Source organism: Manis javanica, chromosome 3, assembly GCF_040802235.1.
Source record: "Manis javanica isolate MJ-LG chromosome 3, MJ_LKY, whole genome shotgun sequence".
Classification (NCBI taxonomy): domain Eukaryota; kingdom Metazoa; phylum Chordata; class Mammalia; order Pholidota; family Manidae; genus Manis; species Manis javanica.
Genome location: NC_133158.1, coordinates 42,535,143 through 42,553,057, shown reverse-complemented (window position 1 = coordinate 42,553,057; position 17,915 = coordinate 42,535,143). Strand labels below are relative to the sequence as shown.

The 17,915-nt window shown below is 50.3% G+C and overlaps 1 protein-coding gene across 3 annotated transcripts in view; it reads left to right on the top strand.

The window, feature by feature from the left end:
• Nucleotides 1-10,667: 10,667 nt before the first annotated feature.
• Nucleotides 10,668-17,915, top strand: part of ABCG1 (ATP binding cassette subfamily G member 1) — a 72,741-nt gene continuing 65,493 nt past the window's right edge. For 2 of the 3 annotated variants that reach the window (XM_037014670.2, XM_037014669.2), the window contains exons 1-2: nt 10,768-10,911; nt 17,423-17,666. In XM_037014670.2, coding sequence (XP_036870565.2) covers nt 10,870-10,911; nt 17,423-17,666 — 286 coding nt within the window. In that variant the 5' untranslated portion in view covers nt 10,768-10,869. Of the gene's footprint in view, nt 10,912-17,422; nt 17,667-17,915 lie in introns of all 3 variants that reach the window. The other variant, XM_073231298.1, reaches the window with a different exon arrangement.

Sequence of the window (17,915 nt, the reverse complement as noted above, 5' to 3'; positions counted from 1 at the left end):
TCTTAGACCCTGCAACCTTGCTGAACTCACTGTTTTGGGAATGTTTTTGTTGATGCCTTGGGATTTCCTATGAAGACAATTATGTTTTCTGTAAATGGGGACAGTTTTATTTTTCCTTTCCAATCTGCATGCCTTTTATTTCCTTTGACTTACCACACTGGCTAGAATTTCCAGAACTATGTTGAATAACAGTGGTGAAAGCAAACATCTTTATATTATTCTTGATCTTAAGGGGAAAGCTTTAAATCTTTAACCATTAGTTATAATGTTAGCTATAGGTTTCTTACAGAAGTTCTTTATCAAGTTGAGGAAGTTGCCCTCTATTCCTATGTTTCTGGTAGTTTTTAAAATCACAAATGGATGTTGAATTCTGCTAGGTGCTTTTTCCACATCAATTGGCATGATCATGTGATTTTTCTTATTTAGTCTGTTAATGTGGTGTACTACATTGACTGAATTTAAAGTATTGAGCCAGACTTGCATGCCTGGGGTAAACCCACTTTGACATAGTGCATATGTTTTAAAACATATTGTTGAATTCTATTTGCTAATGTTTTGTTAAAAGATTTTTGCATCTAAATTTATGAGGGATATTGGTCTGTAGTTTCCTTTTTTTATACTTTCTTTGTCTGGTATCAAGGTAATAATAGGTAAATAAAGTGAGTTTGGAACTATTTCATCCTGAACCACCTGGGCCTGGAAAGTTCTTTATTTTGGATTTTGAAATTATGAATTTGATTTCTTTCATGGGCTATTCAAATAACCTACTTTATATTCAGTTCTATATGAGTTCTTCTATATCCTTGCTAATTGTCTAGTTGTTCCAACAACTATTGAGAGAGGTTTTGAAGTGTCCAACTGTTATTGTGGGTTTATTTATTTCTCCTTTCAGTTCTATCAGTTTTGCTTCACATATTTTGTGGTTTTGTTGTTTGGTTCATACAGATTTAGGATTGCTATGTCTTCATGGTGGATTGGTCCTTTAATTATTATGTAATGTCCCTTTCCATCTCTGGTAACTTTCTTTGCTTGAAGTCTACTTTATCTGGTATTAATATAGCCATCTCTCATTTGTTCGATTAATGTTTGCATGACATTATCATTTCCATCTTTTTACTTTCAAGCTGCCTGTATCATTATATTAGAAGTGAATTTCTTGTAGACAGTATATAGTTGGGACATGTTTTTAATCCACTCCACCAATCTGTTTTTGAATTGGTGGAGTCCATTTATATTTAATGTAAGTGTTGACATGTTGGGCTTAAGTATGCATTGCGATTTTTTTTGTTTTGTTTCCCCTGTGTTCTCTGTTTTTCATTTCCATGTTTTCTTTTTATTTTTCTGCCTTTCTGGGAGTTACTTAAGCATTTTCTAGAATTCCATCTTGATTTATCTAATTGCTTTTTTGAATATATCCTTTGTAAACTTTTTTAGTGGTTTCCCTAGGCATTTTATTACATATACATGGCTTATCAGTCAACTGGTGTCATAGTTTTATAAATTTGACTGCCATATAGAAACTTTATCTCCTTTTATATCTCTTTACCCTCCTTTGTTTTGTAATATAATTGTCTTAAATATTTATATATATCTAGAAGCACATCAGACATAATTATAATTTTTTGCTTTAACCATCAAACACAATTTGGAAAACTCAAAAGCAGAAGGAAAGTCTATTTTATTTACTCATATTTTTACTTAGTATAGTGTTCTTAATATACAAACTTTCCTACTTTTACCATTTTCTTTATGTTTAGAGGACTTCTTTTAGCCATTCTTTTAGGATATATCACTGGTGACAAATTATTTTAGTTTTTCTTCATCTGAGAATGTCTTGATTTCCCTTTTACTCCTGGATATTTTTTCTGGATATCGGAAACTGAATTGGCAGTTCTTTTTCTTTCAGCAAATTAAATGTTGTGCTAATTCTTTCTGGCCTCTGTTGTTTTTGATGAGAAATCTTATGTAATTTGAGTTACTTTTCTTCTTCAGATAAGATGTCATGTCTCTCTCACTGCCCTCAAGGTCTCATCCTTATCCTTGGTTTTCAGAAGTTTTACTATGGTGTATCTTATTGTAGATTTCTTTGGATTTATCCTTCACAAAGTTGTTCAACTTCTTGAATCTGGAAGTTTATGTATTTTATCAAATTTGGAGAGTTTTTAGTAATTATTTCTTTAAGTACTCTTTTCAACTCCCCCAACTGTAACTGTTAGATCTTCTGTTAGATCTTTTGTTATAGTCCCACAGGACCCTTAGGCTCTGTTCATTTTTTTGTATAGCCTATTTCAGACTGGGTAATTTCTGTTGTTCTATATTCCAGTTAATTGATTATTTATTTTCTCCCCTCCATTCTGCTGTTGAGCCCATTTGATGAATTTTTCATTTTGGCTAGTGTAGTTTTCATTACTACAGTTTCCATTTTATTCTTCTCTATAGCTTCTATTTCTTTGTTGAGAATTTCCAGATTTTCCACTTGCTCTAATTGGGATTTCCCATATTTCCTAATTGCACTGAGCATTTTTGTGATGGCTTCTTTTAAACCTTTGTTAGGTAATTGTGACAGCTTGATGTTGTTATCTGCTGATCGCTTTTTTTTTTCATTTAGATTGTTCTTGGCTTTTGATTTTTGACTGATTTTTCTTTGTTCTTGGGTGATGAATGATTTGACATCACTCAGCAAGGGGAAGTGGGAGGAGCACTGCCAGGTGAGGGTAGAAGTTTAGGTTCCTGCTCAGCACTTCTTCATGTCCAAAAGAGGGGCTCCCTGTTACAGCTAGGAAGGGTTAGGGTTCCAGCCACCACGCACGCCTTCCTGGCTGAGAGTGGTAGGAGACCTCATTATTGCTCCCCACATGATCGCTGCTGGCACCATGTCTGGGGGGAGTGTAGTGTCCTTGTTAGCACTGGGTGGTGGTAACAGTCTTCATTCTACTGGGTCTCCTCTGCCACCACCCTTGAGGAAGGAAGGGGCTCCTCATTACTGCCCTGTGGGGTGGATTCCAGCCTCAGTATTTGCCCTTTTCTGATAATGTTGTGGCTGGGCACAGGGGCAGGTATGGGTGCCTCATTACAGCATGAGAAGGGTGGAAATCTAGGCTCCCCACTCATCTTTACGGCTTGGGTAGAGTGGGGCCACAGTTTATTATGTGGCATTTGACTGGAGAGAGCAGTAATTGTCTAAAACTTTTCTACATTGCTGGGTTTTCTTTTCTGTTCCTTTGGCTCAGAGAGGAGTCTTGCTGGAATTTGTTTTGTTTGCACCCGTTAGCATTTCCAGGGTGTAGGTTTCTTCAACTGAACGTTTGGGAATACCCGAGTCAGAGAGAAACCCAGGGCCCTCAGCACAGTGAAGTCCCTTGGGGCCCTGACCCGCCTGCTTTGTTCTCTCCACCTTTCAGGGCCTCCTTGCTTTGTTCTGTATAACGTGCAAAACTGTTAGTTGTGCTTAGGGGGAGGCCTAGAGAAAAAAAAGCATGTCGCCTCCACTCCCCATTGGCTGCCCTGCAACTTTCAACAGCTTGAACTTGGGCCTCTTGTAGATCTCTCTCCCTGTTTGAAATAAGTTTGGCCTATTCACCTACGATATTTGAACAGCCGTGGAAAAGTGAGAAAGGTGCACAGCAGGAATCAGAGACCTGACTTGCCTGGTGTTGTGGCCCCAAGCAGTCTTCAAACCTCATGAAACCACCTCATTTCCATGTGGCAGGGTCATTTACTGAGAGAATTTCTGACACTAAATTCCCTGCTTTAACTGTTTCCCCTCACCTCCCTTAAAAAGTAGCTGTCTTTTTAAAAATTTTTTGAAGTGTTTGTCTCTTGCCTTGGGGACTTTTGAGTTGCAGGATCCTGTCCAAAGTTCCCAGACATGCAGAAGTCAATCTCCCTAACCAGACTTTTGCTTTCAAAAACTGAGGGTCAAGAGGTGACAGTTCAGGTCTTCCTGGAGAGCTGGGGCTCAGGAGGAGGGAGACAGGAAGTTCAGCAAAACTTTTCTAGCCCCGAGGAGGGGAAGAGGGCGTTTTGCAGATCCCAAGAGAGCTCAGGTGTCTCAGAGAGGCAGGAGGACTTGTGCTGGCTGGTCTATGCGCTGAGCACATGGGACTTACGCTGCGGGTTTGGAGCCGGGAGAGCTGCCCTGTGCCCGAGCTGGCCTGGTGTGGGGGCACCGCCTTCCTGGGAACTGAGACTGATTATCTGACTGATAAGAACAACACAACATGGCCTGCCCTGCACCTGGACTGGGGCTGGAGAGTCCGATTCACATGTGTTCTAGGGGTGGCATCTGCCCACTTAGCCCGCAGGGGCATTCTGAACATCACATGGGATCATGAATGGTATAGCTCTTTCCAAACCGTTAGAGGTTGTTCAAATATAACACGATTTTTATCACACACCTACTCTGGCTAGATGCCATGCTAAGAATGATGTCAGAAGTAAAGAAATATTAAAGAGATGCTGGGATTTATGATCTCCTTGGCGAGACAAGGCACATGCCCGTGTGATCAGGGGATAAAGTAATAAATGGTTTTTGACCTAAAAAAATACAATAAACAGGCTTTTTGGGCCTCTTTTAACAACTTTGTCAGACTATTTGTCCTAGTCAGGACTTTTTAAGCTGCACGTGGCTGAGACCTAGTTCATGCTAGTTCCAGGTCAGAGGGAGAGTACTGGGTCTCTTCCTTGTAAGACACACACTATAAGCCAGACACGGTCATCAAAAACTGACTCATTTAATCCTCGCAACTATCTTATAAGACAGGAGCAGTTGTCACCGCGTGTACAGCTGAGGTTGTGGAGCCACAGAGTCCAAATCTGGCTTCAGGGCCCAGCGCTCACCACCATGGTGCCTCCTGGAGAGGCTCTGGCACCTTGTCCATCGCTCGGCTCCTCCTTCCCCGGAGTTTCTACTTCATTCTCTGCTAGACACACTCCTTAGGCAAGAAAGACGGCCACTGTACATGGCTGTCAACCCAGAAGGGGAAAGAAACTCTCCCCTTCTCAGAGCCCAGGCAGGTCCCCAGGAGACCATGGCTGGGCCGCTGGGCTCGTAAAGCCTTCCTGGAACTATGGTGGCCCTGGGATGAAGGCATCTGACTGGCAGTGGGGAGGGGTGCATCTAGGATTGATTATGGGGAATCACGAAGGAAGCTCCTCAGAGGAAAGTGGGGAGCACAGTGGACCATGGGCTCCCAGGTGCTTCCCTTTGATAGGGTGAGGGAGGGCTTTTATTTATGTGTGGGAAGGAGGCCTCCAGTAATTTTCCAGTGTCTGTCTCTGAGACTTCTGTCCTGATCTCCAGCTTGAAAGGTCATCTCACTCACTGACAGATGTTAATTCCTTTTTCTGCATGTGCTGAGACTGTTTCTTAGATCTTTCCTGCCACCCTATGTTCCATGCTAATGGAAGGAAACAGAAATGATCTGTTTGCAATACTTACGTTGTCTCTTCCTAACTTAGTTTATGAAATATTTGCTTGCATTTTGTTTCCCTGAAAATGTCTGTTGATAATCTCATTACCGTGTCAGCCCCCCATGCCCTTCCCCCTTCTCCCTCCCCTGCGCACTGACTTCTGGTGTTGCCCAGCTTGGGCCCTGCCTCTGCCCCACCTCCTGGGCCCCTCTTTGGAGCTGGACATAGAGACAGAACCCTCAGGAGGCAGGAGGGCCAGCAATTCAGGAATCAAGCAAACCATGGAGATGAAAACAGTGTTCCTTTCAAATGAGCTGGTTATGGAGAGTCCCATTTCCATAATCCTGAGGCCACCACCCTCCCTAACACACCTCATCCCTGTATCTGCTCCCCTTTCCCATCTCTTCCCACAAGGGCTAAAGCATGGCTTTCCTCTGCACCTCTTCTTATGGTTCTTCCTTCTCTCCACCCCTCCTTCCTCCTTCCCTCTTTCTCATTCTGGTCTTCTCTCTCCTTCACTTTCTCTTCCTTTTTTAAGTGGAGGTAGTGGCTCCGATGTGCACAGAGGTAGAATAGGCCCAGTGGCCCTTAACGCTCTGCTAACAAGACAGGGAAGGATGGGAGAGGCAGACGAGGCAGGGCCTGGGACCAGAGGCAGGGCTCCAGCGTGGGCAAGCTTCTGATGGGGACACGGTGCCTCCAGCAAGGCAGGCCTGCTAGGTGGTCGCCAGCCTGGGGATGCAGGGCCAGGATTCAGCCCTGTCCCCTGTGCCCCCCAGGACTCCGCACCATAGCCAGGAGAAGGGACAAGCCCCTCTTCCTGCTGACTGTGGCAGCACCATATTCTACTCTTATGTGGCCGAACACGATTACCTTCAGAATCAGAGTTTTGGGTTGTTAAAAAGCAAGCACACACCTCCTCACACCATCCTCTCCAAAAGCGTGTTTGGTTGGGTTGTTAAAAAGCAAGCACACACCTCCTCACACCATCCTCTCCAAAAGTGTGTTTGGTTGGTTGAGGGGAGAGGAACCCCATAACCCTTGTATTGCCACTGGGACATGGTGAGGGCGGAGCTGGGGAAGGGGGCAGGGAGACCAGCCTTCTTTAGCTCTTTGTTGTCCTCCATGAGATGGTGATGAGGCACTTGTGCCCCTGGTAGGACGTAAGCAGCGCAGGCACTTTTCCACGTGACATGTCATGGAGGCAGCCTGGGGAGGGGACCCAGAGGGATCTGACCTGGGGGGCTGCCGTGGCCCATCAAGCTGACAGCTGCTGGAATGTGCATTCTAGAGGGGAACAGTGGGCTGTAAGTTAATCACGTGATGCAAAGACTGTAAGAGGGCACAGCCCCAGGGGTGCGGTGGTCTGTGTGGACCCCACCGCAGTCATCAGGCCCCTCGGGTGGGACACCTGAGGTGCTGCTCCAAAAGGGCAGGGCCAAGGAGACCAGGAGGCCTGTGCATCCCCAGTTTGCCTCTGGCTGGGTCTCCGGGTAACTATTCAGCATGAGCTCTTCTTTTTTAGGCAAAGAATCATCCCTAAAATATGAAGTAATCCAACTGGCTTCCAAGAAGCTCGTGGAACAAGTAAAAAACACACCCTGTCTAGATGAGAGTGTCAGCCTCCCAGTCCCCCTCTGCTCCGGTCTGACCTCACCCTAGGGCTGGCTCTCCCGTTCATCTGCCGGTGCTCCGGCGCTCCGATCCGCTCCTAGCAGAGCGGGCAGCTGCTGAGCGTGTCCCCGCTGAAGTCTTGGGTCCTGGAAAACGAACCAAGTTCAGGATGTCACTTTGCAGTTGAGCAGAAGGAAGCGAGAGGAGCAAGGTCCCCTTAGGTGGGTTCAGCCCAGGCCACTCTGTGATCAGAGAAGGCTCAGGGTCAGACTGCTGAAAGTCAGACCACCAAATATGAGGCAAACTGCATGAATGAAGAGCACGCCCATTAGATTTCTTCCTCCCGTTTGGGAGTGAGGACGCTGGGAAGCAGTGCGATGTCCCCCAGGGTTTCTCTGCAGGGATCCAGGGGCCTTTTGTTTGGGACCTTCAGGGTGTGTCCCTTGGAGTGGCTGATCCAGGAAAAGCCAGCCTCACCCCCTTGCATCCAGCCCCCTGCAGAAATCAACTCAGATCAGGCCACAGGTCTGCTGGGAGCCCAGCTGGACGTGTGACTCACCTGTGCCCTTCCCTCCACCGCCCCTGGGCACCAAGAGCAGCACCCTTGCCCCAGAAATGAAGTCCTCAGGGTGCCCCATCTCCCACTCATTTCCCAGGCTCAGCTGTCAGACGCCTGGCAGAGTTACACTCGTCACTCCTTAAAATGGCATCAGAGGAATAAAGTGCAAACCAGGCGATCGAAACTGAGTAATTATAAAGGAAATGGACTCAGTGGACTGGTGATTGAGTCCATTGACTGGCCTGCCCTCAGGACGTCCCATGGTCGGTGCAGCAGGAAGCTCGCCCTGGCCAGCGATGTGGATGGAGCCGGCGCCCTCTCACTGGCGAGGGGAGGGTGTGCCTGGAACAGGCACTCAGGTGGCCCCAAGTTTCACAGGGGACTCTGAGGAAATGGAACTCATGCGGAGGAAGTGACCAGGAGGGAGGGGCATTGTGTACAAGGCAGTGTTGATGAGACCAGGATATTTGGTCCAGGGAAGGCCAGGAGAGAAGTGCGGTGCCATGAATGAATAGCTCGAGGCCCGTTGTGGGAGGAGAGGCTGACGACTGGACTGTGGAACGTGCGGCACTCAGGTGACAGCGTGCCGCATGCCGCATTAGGCACAGGACCCCTTCCTAGCAAAGACGACTACTTAACGCTGCAACAGGCTGCCTGTTGAGGCAGGAGGTGCCTCCCGTGGAGCTCTCAAGCCCACTCTGGCCCACCTGCCAGTGATGTGATGGCAGAAATTCCCATGGGCATGGGGGTCTACACCAGGTTCCCATGATGAGCTCCTCTGTGTTTGCCTGCATTGTACCCCACTTCTTCTGAGCACCCCAAACGGCTTTGGTGATGCACCAGTGTCCCAGCCTTTCTGCATGATTCTGCCAGGGCTCCCCGTCGGTCTGCTAGGCCCGTGTGACGTAAGTCAGGCCAGTTGGTGTTTGGCGCCCCTTGAGCACAGTGACTGACTGGCTGCTGGCTCATAGGATACTAGCCTGGACCTGCTGGGAGGGCTGTGTGGAGACAGCCTACTTGAGGGGGAGCCCGCGGGTGGAAAGCAGAGCCATGCAGAGTAGAGACCCAGGGATGGGGATGTAGTGTGTGGCTCCTTGGCCCTGGCAGGCATGAAACCAGTGCCCCCCAAACCTTTCTGTTACCTAAGACAATGCATCACCTTTAACTTAAGCCAGTTGGAGCTGAGTTTCTGTCACTTACAACCAAGAGTCCCAGTATAAATGTCACAGATCTGACCTTCCTGGCCATTCACTTTTTCCCTGATTGGGCACGAGACAGATGACATTAGCAAGGATTGGAACTGGAGTGCTTGCTATGCGTGCATGCATGGTGGGCAGTGCTGACATGCATTCTTTCCCACTGGCTGAGATCCCTGTTACCCCAGTGCACAGATGTGTAAGCCAGGACCCTTTCAGTGGCTCGGAACAGAGAAGCCATCACGCAGGCCATCACGAAGGACTCACCCTGTCGCTGTGCTCTCCATCTGGCCTCATCCTCAGGCTCTGCACACTGCCCCCTGCCTCTCCCAGGAGCCCGGCAGGTGCCACCTTATACTGCCAGTTCCTGACCGACTACTGTGCAGGTCACATGGCATAGAACTAGGGGGTGGGGGTCTTCCACTCCACATTCCTAGAAGGGAAGAAAATGGCTCTTGGACACAGAACAGATGATAGTACCATAGGACCACAGCATTATGTCACTTGCCCAGCCCATGTGGCTCCTGAAGAGGCCCTCCCCTGCTGGGCACCATGCCTTCCTCTCCTGCTTTATGTCCAGTCTGCCCCCGGAGCAGGTGGGGGCTGCAGTGCCAGCCACCAACCTGGGCCCCACAGGTGAGGCACCTTTGTCTCTGCCTTTCGGCCTAAACTCTCTCCAGGTCTGTGGATTAAAATCCTCTTTCCAGAACACGTGGAGTTTGCTGGCCTGTCTGTTCAGTACATTGAAGGCACCACACGACCTCCTGGGCTTGGCATGCGGAGAGTGGCACCCGGAAATACAGGAGTTGCTCCATCACGGCCAAGGAGAAGACAGCAGTAATGCATCGCATCTTCAGATCAGGCTGTTGGAACAAAAGCATGGCCCTCTCCTCGGTGAGCACCCTCAGCATTCCCTGCCTCTTGCCTTTGACTTAAGGGAGGATTTGGCTATGGTTATCAGACCTGTAGGGGTAGAGTCCATCTGCCTGGCATGAAAAACCGTGCCCCTTTCTAGGTGAGGGAAAGACAGCCTTTGCTCATCTGTGGTGTGGTGGGGAGGGGTGACCCAGGTGTGCTGGAGTGAGAGGCAGTGCGTTCCTGTGTGTAACCCCAACAGGCAAACCACTGAACAAAAGCATTAGCCTCTGAGATGGGAGTAAAGAATGTCTTGTCACCATGGTTACCAGGAACCGGTCCCACTTATATATAGTAAGAGCTTTAGCAGACGCCAGCCAGGCCATCTGATATTCCAGTCTGGGGCCAAATGTGGCGCTCGGAGTGTCACTCCTTATGCAGGTACATGAACACAGCTATGGGCCAGGTTCTAGGCACGGCACTGGAAACACCCCATGTACACAAACAAGCCTTTACTTGTGGCGGGAAGCGGGTGGAGGGGGCGGACGGGGAGGACAGAGCCCTGCGCACCTTCCCTCAGCGCCCTTTGTTATCCAGCACCTGGCTCTGCTTCTGGCGCGCACCAGCGTTCCATGTGGGAGTGCCTGCTGTGCCTTACTGCGGGGGACACCCCTGATACGGAGCTGCGGGGGCGTGGGGTGGGGGGAGCGTGCTAGAGAGGCCATCTCTTCCCTAGGTGCCCAACCAAGAAAGAGAAGTGAGGAGCAGGTCCCTTGCCCCTCCGGCCCCCTTCCCCATCCTTCTGGCCCATCAGCATCGCTGCACAGGGCCGGAGAGGGCGGTCCGGGCGGGGGACCTCGCTCTGTCGGGCCTTGTCCAGGGCCGCGTTTTCGGACTCAGGGCACCAGGGCTGGGGAGGGCCAGGCACCACCGGGCCCGGGCGCGGGCAGTGGGCGGCTGGGCGTCCGCAGGTCCCGCGGCCGCCTTCCAGGAGCAAAACAAGAGCACGCGCACCTGCCTGCCCCGCCCACCCTGCAAGCCGGCCAATGGCGAGGCGGGGGCGGGGAGCGGGGGGCGGGGCGCACAGCCGGAGCAGAGCAGGAGCCCCAGCCAGCCGGGCGCAGCAGCCGACAGGAGCGAGCGCAGCCTCGTGCCCGCCGCCCGTGTCCGCCGCCCGTGTCCGCTGCCCGTGCCCGCCACCGCCACCACCGCTCCCGCCCCCGCCCCCGGGGCATGGCCTGTCTGATGGCCGCTTTCTCGGTCGGCACCGCCATGGTGAGTGAGCTCGTCCTGCGCCCCACGGTTCGGTTCTGCTTGCCAGGAGAGCAAGAGGCGCACAAAGACCCTCACCCTTGCGCTGACGTCCGCCCCTGGGGCCCCGAGAAGGCTCCCGGCTACCGTCGCCCCCAGCCCTGGCCACCTGGCGCCGCGGGACGCTCCTTGTCCCTGCTGAGGACGCGGGGAAAGCAAAGGGGCCAGCAGTGGGCGGGAGGCTCCCGCAGCCCCACAAGTGGACCGATGGCCTTGACCTCGTCCGCCTCGGGGTGAGGGGCTTGGGGCCTGGGTTCCGGAGCGCCCTGGGACGGGCGGCTGCCTGAGCTGGAGGGAAGGGGCCCGACCCTCTGCTGCGCGCGCGGCCGAGGCTCGGGGATTCGGCGCTTCTCGCGCCACCCTCCCGAGCGCTGGTCACGGTCTGGAGGAACAAAAGAGGGAGCTGCTCCGCGGGAGCCGGAGCCTGCGATGCCCCTGCGCTCCCGAAGGAGAGCCTCTCCCGGACAGGCTCGGGGGGTCCGCGGAATCCGGCGGACGCAGCCGAGGGGCGAGCCTCCATACCTGCAGGCTGCCTTTCTGCGCCCAGGAGAGAGCCCGGGGAGGGGACAGAGGCGCGCATCTCACGTCTCCCGAGGGTACCAGCTCCACGGGGGGACCACCGGTGCCTGCGAATTCATTGCTAGACATAGTTACGGCGAGTGCTGTTCCCAAGGGTGACAGGAGTCTCCCCTTGGCCCTTTACAGGCGCTCCGTAAACTCAGGGAGAAGCACACAGCAAACTAACCACCCACCCACCCATCCTAGTGCCTTTCATTCATGTGCCTAGCGCACCGACATTGCAGTGGGGTACTTGTGGACCAGATTTCAGGTCATCTAAAGTACAAATAGAAAGTATTCCGTATCCCACCCATCTCGGGCTGCTCCCCCACCCCTTTCTACCCTTATGTATTTACTATCCTGCTAGTTACGTCCCAAAGGCTGTGAGCCCACAGTGCACAGCGTGCACCAGTTTTTCACCCCCACCTCTTCCCTTTATTTCATTTTTAGCATCCTGTGTTTGAAGTCAGCAGGGCTCAGCAGGATTTGACCGACAGTTACCTCTTGCCTTGAGCTCAAGAAAAAAAAAAAAAAACGTAGCCCGGTTTCTGCGCATGCTCTGCTCTAACAACTGCATCCTATGATTCCGAACAGGTTACTGTAGAGCACACAGAGCCTGGCCTGCTCATTATATAATGATTTGTGAAAACCGATAGAATGGGGCCGCAGGCGAGCTAAGGAGGTTGGTACAGGAGGGAGAGCCAGTGGCAGGGGGACTCTCAGACCACTTCCCATCCCTGGGACTTTGCCTTATTACTTAGCTGCCGACATGCAAGAGGAGATGAAGAAACGGAAAGGGCAATCCCTTCCTCGTGACATTTGCTCTTATCTGGGGTAACACTTGGCAATTCTTCTTTTTGTGTTTGCTCATTTCTTTGGGATTCCTAAATTACGTTTATAATGGAAAATTAGGGAGATTATTATTATTCGTTGTAGTAGATAAGGAAAGCTTCAAATATATTAGATGCTTGCTAACTCTTCAAGTCCCTTTAAAGCTATAAAAGTGGCTTACACATGTGGAAAAATAATGAATCAGAGTGCTTGAAGGTATAAATGTTTTTATGTCAAGATTTAAAAAATATGCGTATTTGATACAACCCCAGAACTCAAGTGTTTTGTGCTCATGGTGAGATGCTAATGGTGGGGCACATTTTTTCAAGGAAAGTTGTTTTGTTTGAAAATCATTCCCTGCCTCCCCACCCCCCGACTCCACTGAAAACCTTGTACTTTTCTTTCAATTTGATTCTACCTAAGTTATAAATAAAGAGCCCTTGACATATCCCCAGGATCCTGAGTTTTGCTTTTGCAATCTGCTCTGGGGTCTAGCCCAGGGCTAACTGCGCCAGACATGAGTCTGGAGAAGGTGCTTTGGAAGCTGGGCGAAGCACCCCAGCTGGGGCACTGGAGGCCCTGAGCTGGGTTGGAAGGAGAGGGCACAGGTTCTCAATCAGATGGTGGTGTTCTGGGCTGTTTGCAGTGATGGTGACAGTGAGGTTCGCATCCCAAGTGACCATGTGGTGGCATCTGCCCTTTGCTTAGTTAAGGCTGTGACGTTGGGCTGTGTTCTCATAGGCAGTAGCCTTGAGGATTCTTGGCCAGTACATTTTCCTCTTATGCAACCAGGGTACCAGGGAGGGATTTGCTGTCCAACTGAGGGGTCCAGTGGTCTAGGTGGGCACCAGTTTGGGCAGCAATGAAACGAAGAGGGAGGTGAGAAATGCATGCCAGTGCCTGGTGTCTGCTCGGTGCTTTTCCTCCCTTCCCCACCATGCTCTGGGAGAAAGTTTCTAACTGCATCCCTGTGTAAACAGAGTGAACCAGCCCCACAATGACCAGGGGAGCTTGCTTACAGCTGGACACGCTCCCCAGCTAAACAGTCATCTCTATGTGCTGGTGTTCAAGTAGAAGTGAGTGCCCCATGAACTGCAGGCAGGAACAATACAGGTAGGGTCTTCTCAGCATTCAACACTGGAGAATGGGCTTACTATGCTTTACCATTTATTATGCAGCACAGATCGTGTGTGCAGGGAGGTCAGAGACAATGCTCCCGTGAATAGGGAAACATGCAATGAAGGGGATCAAGTGGTCATTGTTTATTTTTTTTGTTTTGTTTTTATATTTGTTTTGTTTTTAACGAGCTCAGGAGGCTAAGGACAAGCTAGCTGTAATCTATATTGCCAGTCGCTCTCATCCGAGGATGTGGTTCCAGAGAGCTGGTCTATTTCAGAATGACAACCACAGCCTCCCATCATACAGGATTTCATGATTTTATTAATTGGGCAAGGTATTGGACATCTATGGAGGAAAGGTGGGTAATGGTATGCACTGCTTTGGTGTCTGTGTATGTGTGAGCATGGTTGTATGTTTTCCTCAGTTTCTTGTGGGTGTCCCTATAATCGACAAGGTTAGGATGACCAGGGTCCCTACAACTTGCCTGTAGAAAGGTGAGCAACACTCAAGTGCTGTTAAGGATGCTGGCTGGGAGAATGGGGTACAGATGTGGAAGCCACACAGAGCTGGACCCTGTGTGGCTACTTATCAACCGTGGGTCTTGGACAGGTGAGGCAGTCCCCAGTGCCTTTGGTCCCTCCTCTGAAATGGCAGTACCCCCTGCTTGAATTGTGGAGAGCCTAAGAGGCATAATCTATGCACTCTGGAGTTTAATGGGCTCATTGTAATTGCTGAAGCAATAGTCACTCTTGTTTATAATCACTTACCTAGTATGCAGGAGGTGTTATTACTTAGTACTTTAAATAGCAAGTCCTTGACTCTGGCTCCCCTCTCTCTCTGTTTCTCTCTCTCCCACGCCCCGCTACCAAATCAGTTTAGTCACCCAGCTCTGCCCTACTGGCCTGTCCAGCTGTCTCCATCCCCGCTGCCACTGGCTTGTTTAGGCCACCATCACCTTCCCATGTGCATGTTGATGGAGATGGTTCTTAACTGCAGTTCTGACCCAATACTTCACGGCTGCAAATACCTCATTTCCATATCCTCCACCCCCAAAGATCTCTAGATAAAGTTCAAAATGCTTGACAAGGTCTGCAAGCCCTTCACTGTTCAGACCCTCTGTGTCTCTCTGGTTTCCTCTTACTCCAAAGCCCCGTCCACTCCCTGCCCGCCCCAAACCGCAGCTGCAGCCCTGAGTTCATCTTCTCCGCACTGTTCCACTCTTGCTGCAGGGCCTTTGCATATGCTGTTGCCTTGCATGGAGCATTGCAAGCCAGCTCCCTTCCCCAACTCCTTTGGCTAATCTTGGCTGAGATTTTATTTCTGCAGAAACGCTTTGTGCCGAGTGCCACCGCTAGGGTCCACTCTGCATTGGGTGTCCCTCCTGGGCCTCGGCCAGCATTTCCTCACAGTACTGTAATCCCCACACACTTGCCTGGGGCCAGATACTGAGCACGAGCTTGCTGAGGCCACTGGCCATGTCTGGGCTTTGCTTGGGGCTCACTTTCCAGGGTGAATGAGTGAGGCAGAAAGTAGGCTTAGAGTCTAGAGGGAGAGTCAGACCCTCATCATAGAGGTCTGGTGTCTGCTACAGTCAGTACGTGCGTGGGGGTAATGGCTTTTTATCCCTGTATTCTGTGGACTTCATCAAAAAGCGAAGACGCACCTGCCCTGGCCTTCCTTAGGGGGCTAGGTGACACCTGTGGTGGGTGCCAGGGGAGGAGGAGGGCGGCCATGGCAGCCGGAATGCCAGCGGGGAGTGGGTTGTTGCGGATGCCTCGCCCCTGACTGCTGAAACAGAGATGGGGGATCCTTGGGGTCAGAGCCAAGCCTGCCCGTGGGATGTGGGTTTGGAACCGGATGTTTAGCCTCTTCTTAGGTGGCGAGGTGATTAAGAACGGACTTTGCTGACCAGCCTGGAGCTAACTGTCCTGCCCACTGCCTGCCTCTCCACTGCCCTCAAAGCCAGGAGCTGGTCCTTGCGGGCTCCTATCAAGTCAAAGTATATTCTGAACCTGGGATGGCAGCCTGTGCCCGGGAGGGCAGAGTCAGGGACACAGAGAAGCCCTGCGCCTGCTCAGGGACTGGGGCTGGAGCTGTGCATTCTTTTCCGGTTGGCCAAAGCCAAGAGCATGCTGAGCCAGGATGCATCTCCTATTCTTCCTTCAAGAGGCCCCAGAACAGAAGGTCCCCAGGAGGTATGGATGCAGAGGCAACGTCCTCTTGGGCGCTGGAGAGGCACACTCTCATGCCAAGGCTCTGGGAAGTCCCAGTATGAGGCTAGCACAAACCTTCTCTGACTTTGTGTCTCAAATGCCTGACCCTCCTTAAATCTGCACTTGAAACATTTTACATGATCCATGCCAGCAGCAAACCAAGCTTAATTTCATGTTTTATTCTGTACCTGAAGTTTTCTCCACAGAATATTATAGTCAATGAATGAGCAAAGTTTGATTTTATTAAGCTTTTCAGAGGTGGGAGATGCCTGGGAGGGCATGTGTGTGTGCATGCACGTGCATGTGACTTTTTCTTAAAGTGGTGCAGCAACATTTCAAATATCACAAGAACCAGAAACCCCTGTGCTCACGTCTCCCCATCCTCCTGTTTGTTCTCTACATATTCAAAACCTCCAAGCCCTCCAAGATTTTGAGCCCCTAGAAATTATTCCGGCTCTTCAACGATACAAGCATGTACCTCAGGAAGGTCATTCTAATGCAAGGAGGGCTTGTTTTGGCCACTCGAGTTGCTGAGGTTTGTAGGAATATCTATGGATGACCCACTCTCTGGTTTTGTTCTGGATTTCTGATTAGAAATGATGATCAAAAAGCCATCAACTCCAAAGAAATACCTAACAACCCTAACACACAACTGTAAGAGGTTCCTCTTCAGAGCCAGTAACAACAGGGCAGCGTCTCCCAGTCTGAGGGGAGTCCAAAGGGCCGGAATTATCAGAGATGGTATCAACAGGCTCTCTCCATCAGGCAGACTGTCTGCATCAGTACGGAGGAGCATCGCCAGGACCCATGCTTCTGGCACCGTGGAATGTTCTCTCTTGATGCAAGAGACAGCTGGAAAAGCCACGGCCTGGTGTTTGTCCACCCTACAGTTCCTCTGTGTTTTGGAGGTCCTGAAGCATATCGATTTGGCTGAGGTTGCCAAGCCATTAGAAAAGGATATTCCTTTCTTTGCATAAATACTTTGGATCTTGGCTCATCCGTCAAGGTTCAGTTGACTCCCAGTGGAAGCTTTTAAAGCCAAGGTAGCTCCAAAATATAGGGGACTGTGGTGATGCAGTGGAAGGCACCTTGCTGTCTTCCTGATGACTCAAATTTTGGGATCACTTCTGCCCCTCACTGGAGTGTAGGGCTTAGAGCAAGTTCCTTGAATTGTCTGTGCCTCAGTTTCCTTGTCTGTATAAAAGAGAGAAGAGTATCAAACTTTCCATCTTTTCAGTGCCATTACAGAGAGACAGAGGGGAGAGCTGTGAGTGATTGGGAAAATTTACAGGGAAAATGCAAAGGCCGTTTGTGGTTAAATCATCACTCTGCAGAAATGTTTATGAGGCTACTGAGGAAACACCGAAAGAGCCCATTTTAAATGAAACCTTTTCAGTTACATATTCCCTAGGAGCCTCACGCATCTTAATAGGGTTTTTTAAATAGGTAATTTTTTTTTGGTCGCTGGTGTTTCATTCTTTGAGACAAGTGATTTGTTTCTCGTAGTTTTGTGGCCAGATTTTATGATTCCAAAGTAAGACTGGCAGATCAGGTTAATAGTTTACCATCAGCATTTTTTAATGGAAGAAAAAGTGATGGCTAGCATGACAGATTCCTCTGGGTAAGCACCCTTCCCCATGATTATTCATGGTGAGAGGTGTCGCCGTGAACCATCAACAGCCCTGAGCCAGGTGGCAAGGCCCTTGTGCTCTGTGCAGCTTGTGACCTCTCCATGCTTCCTCCCATTTCGCCAGAATGCCAGCAGTTACTCTGCAGCCATGACGGAGCCCAAGTCGGTGTGCGTCTCGGTGGATGAGGAGCTCTCCAGCCACATGGAGGCCACGGAGACGGACTTGCTGAACGGACATCTCAAGAAAGTGGACAACAGCCTCACCGAGGCACAGCGCTTTTCCTCCCTGCCGCGGAGGGCGGCTGTGAACATAGAGTTCAAGGACCTTTCCTACTCTGTTCCCGAAGGCCCCTGGTGGAGGAAGAAAGGTAGGAGGGGCGGTTGTGTGAGTTCGGACTGGGAGGAGCCAGTGAAGGAATCAGCAGGGTGTCTGGGAGCTGGGAGGTAAGAGTCTCATTCCGCTTGGTCACAGCGAGGCCAAGTTATTTATTCTGCTCAGGCCTGATTTTTTCCCACCTAAAATATTTTCTCAGCTAGCTTGGCTAGATGACTCAGGAGTCACCGTGGCTCTTAACTTCTGATATGATTTGACTTTCCCAGAGGTGGACCGGCGTCCC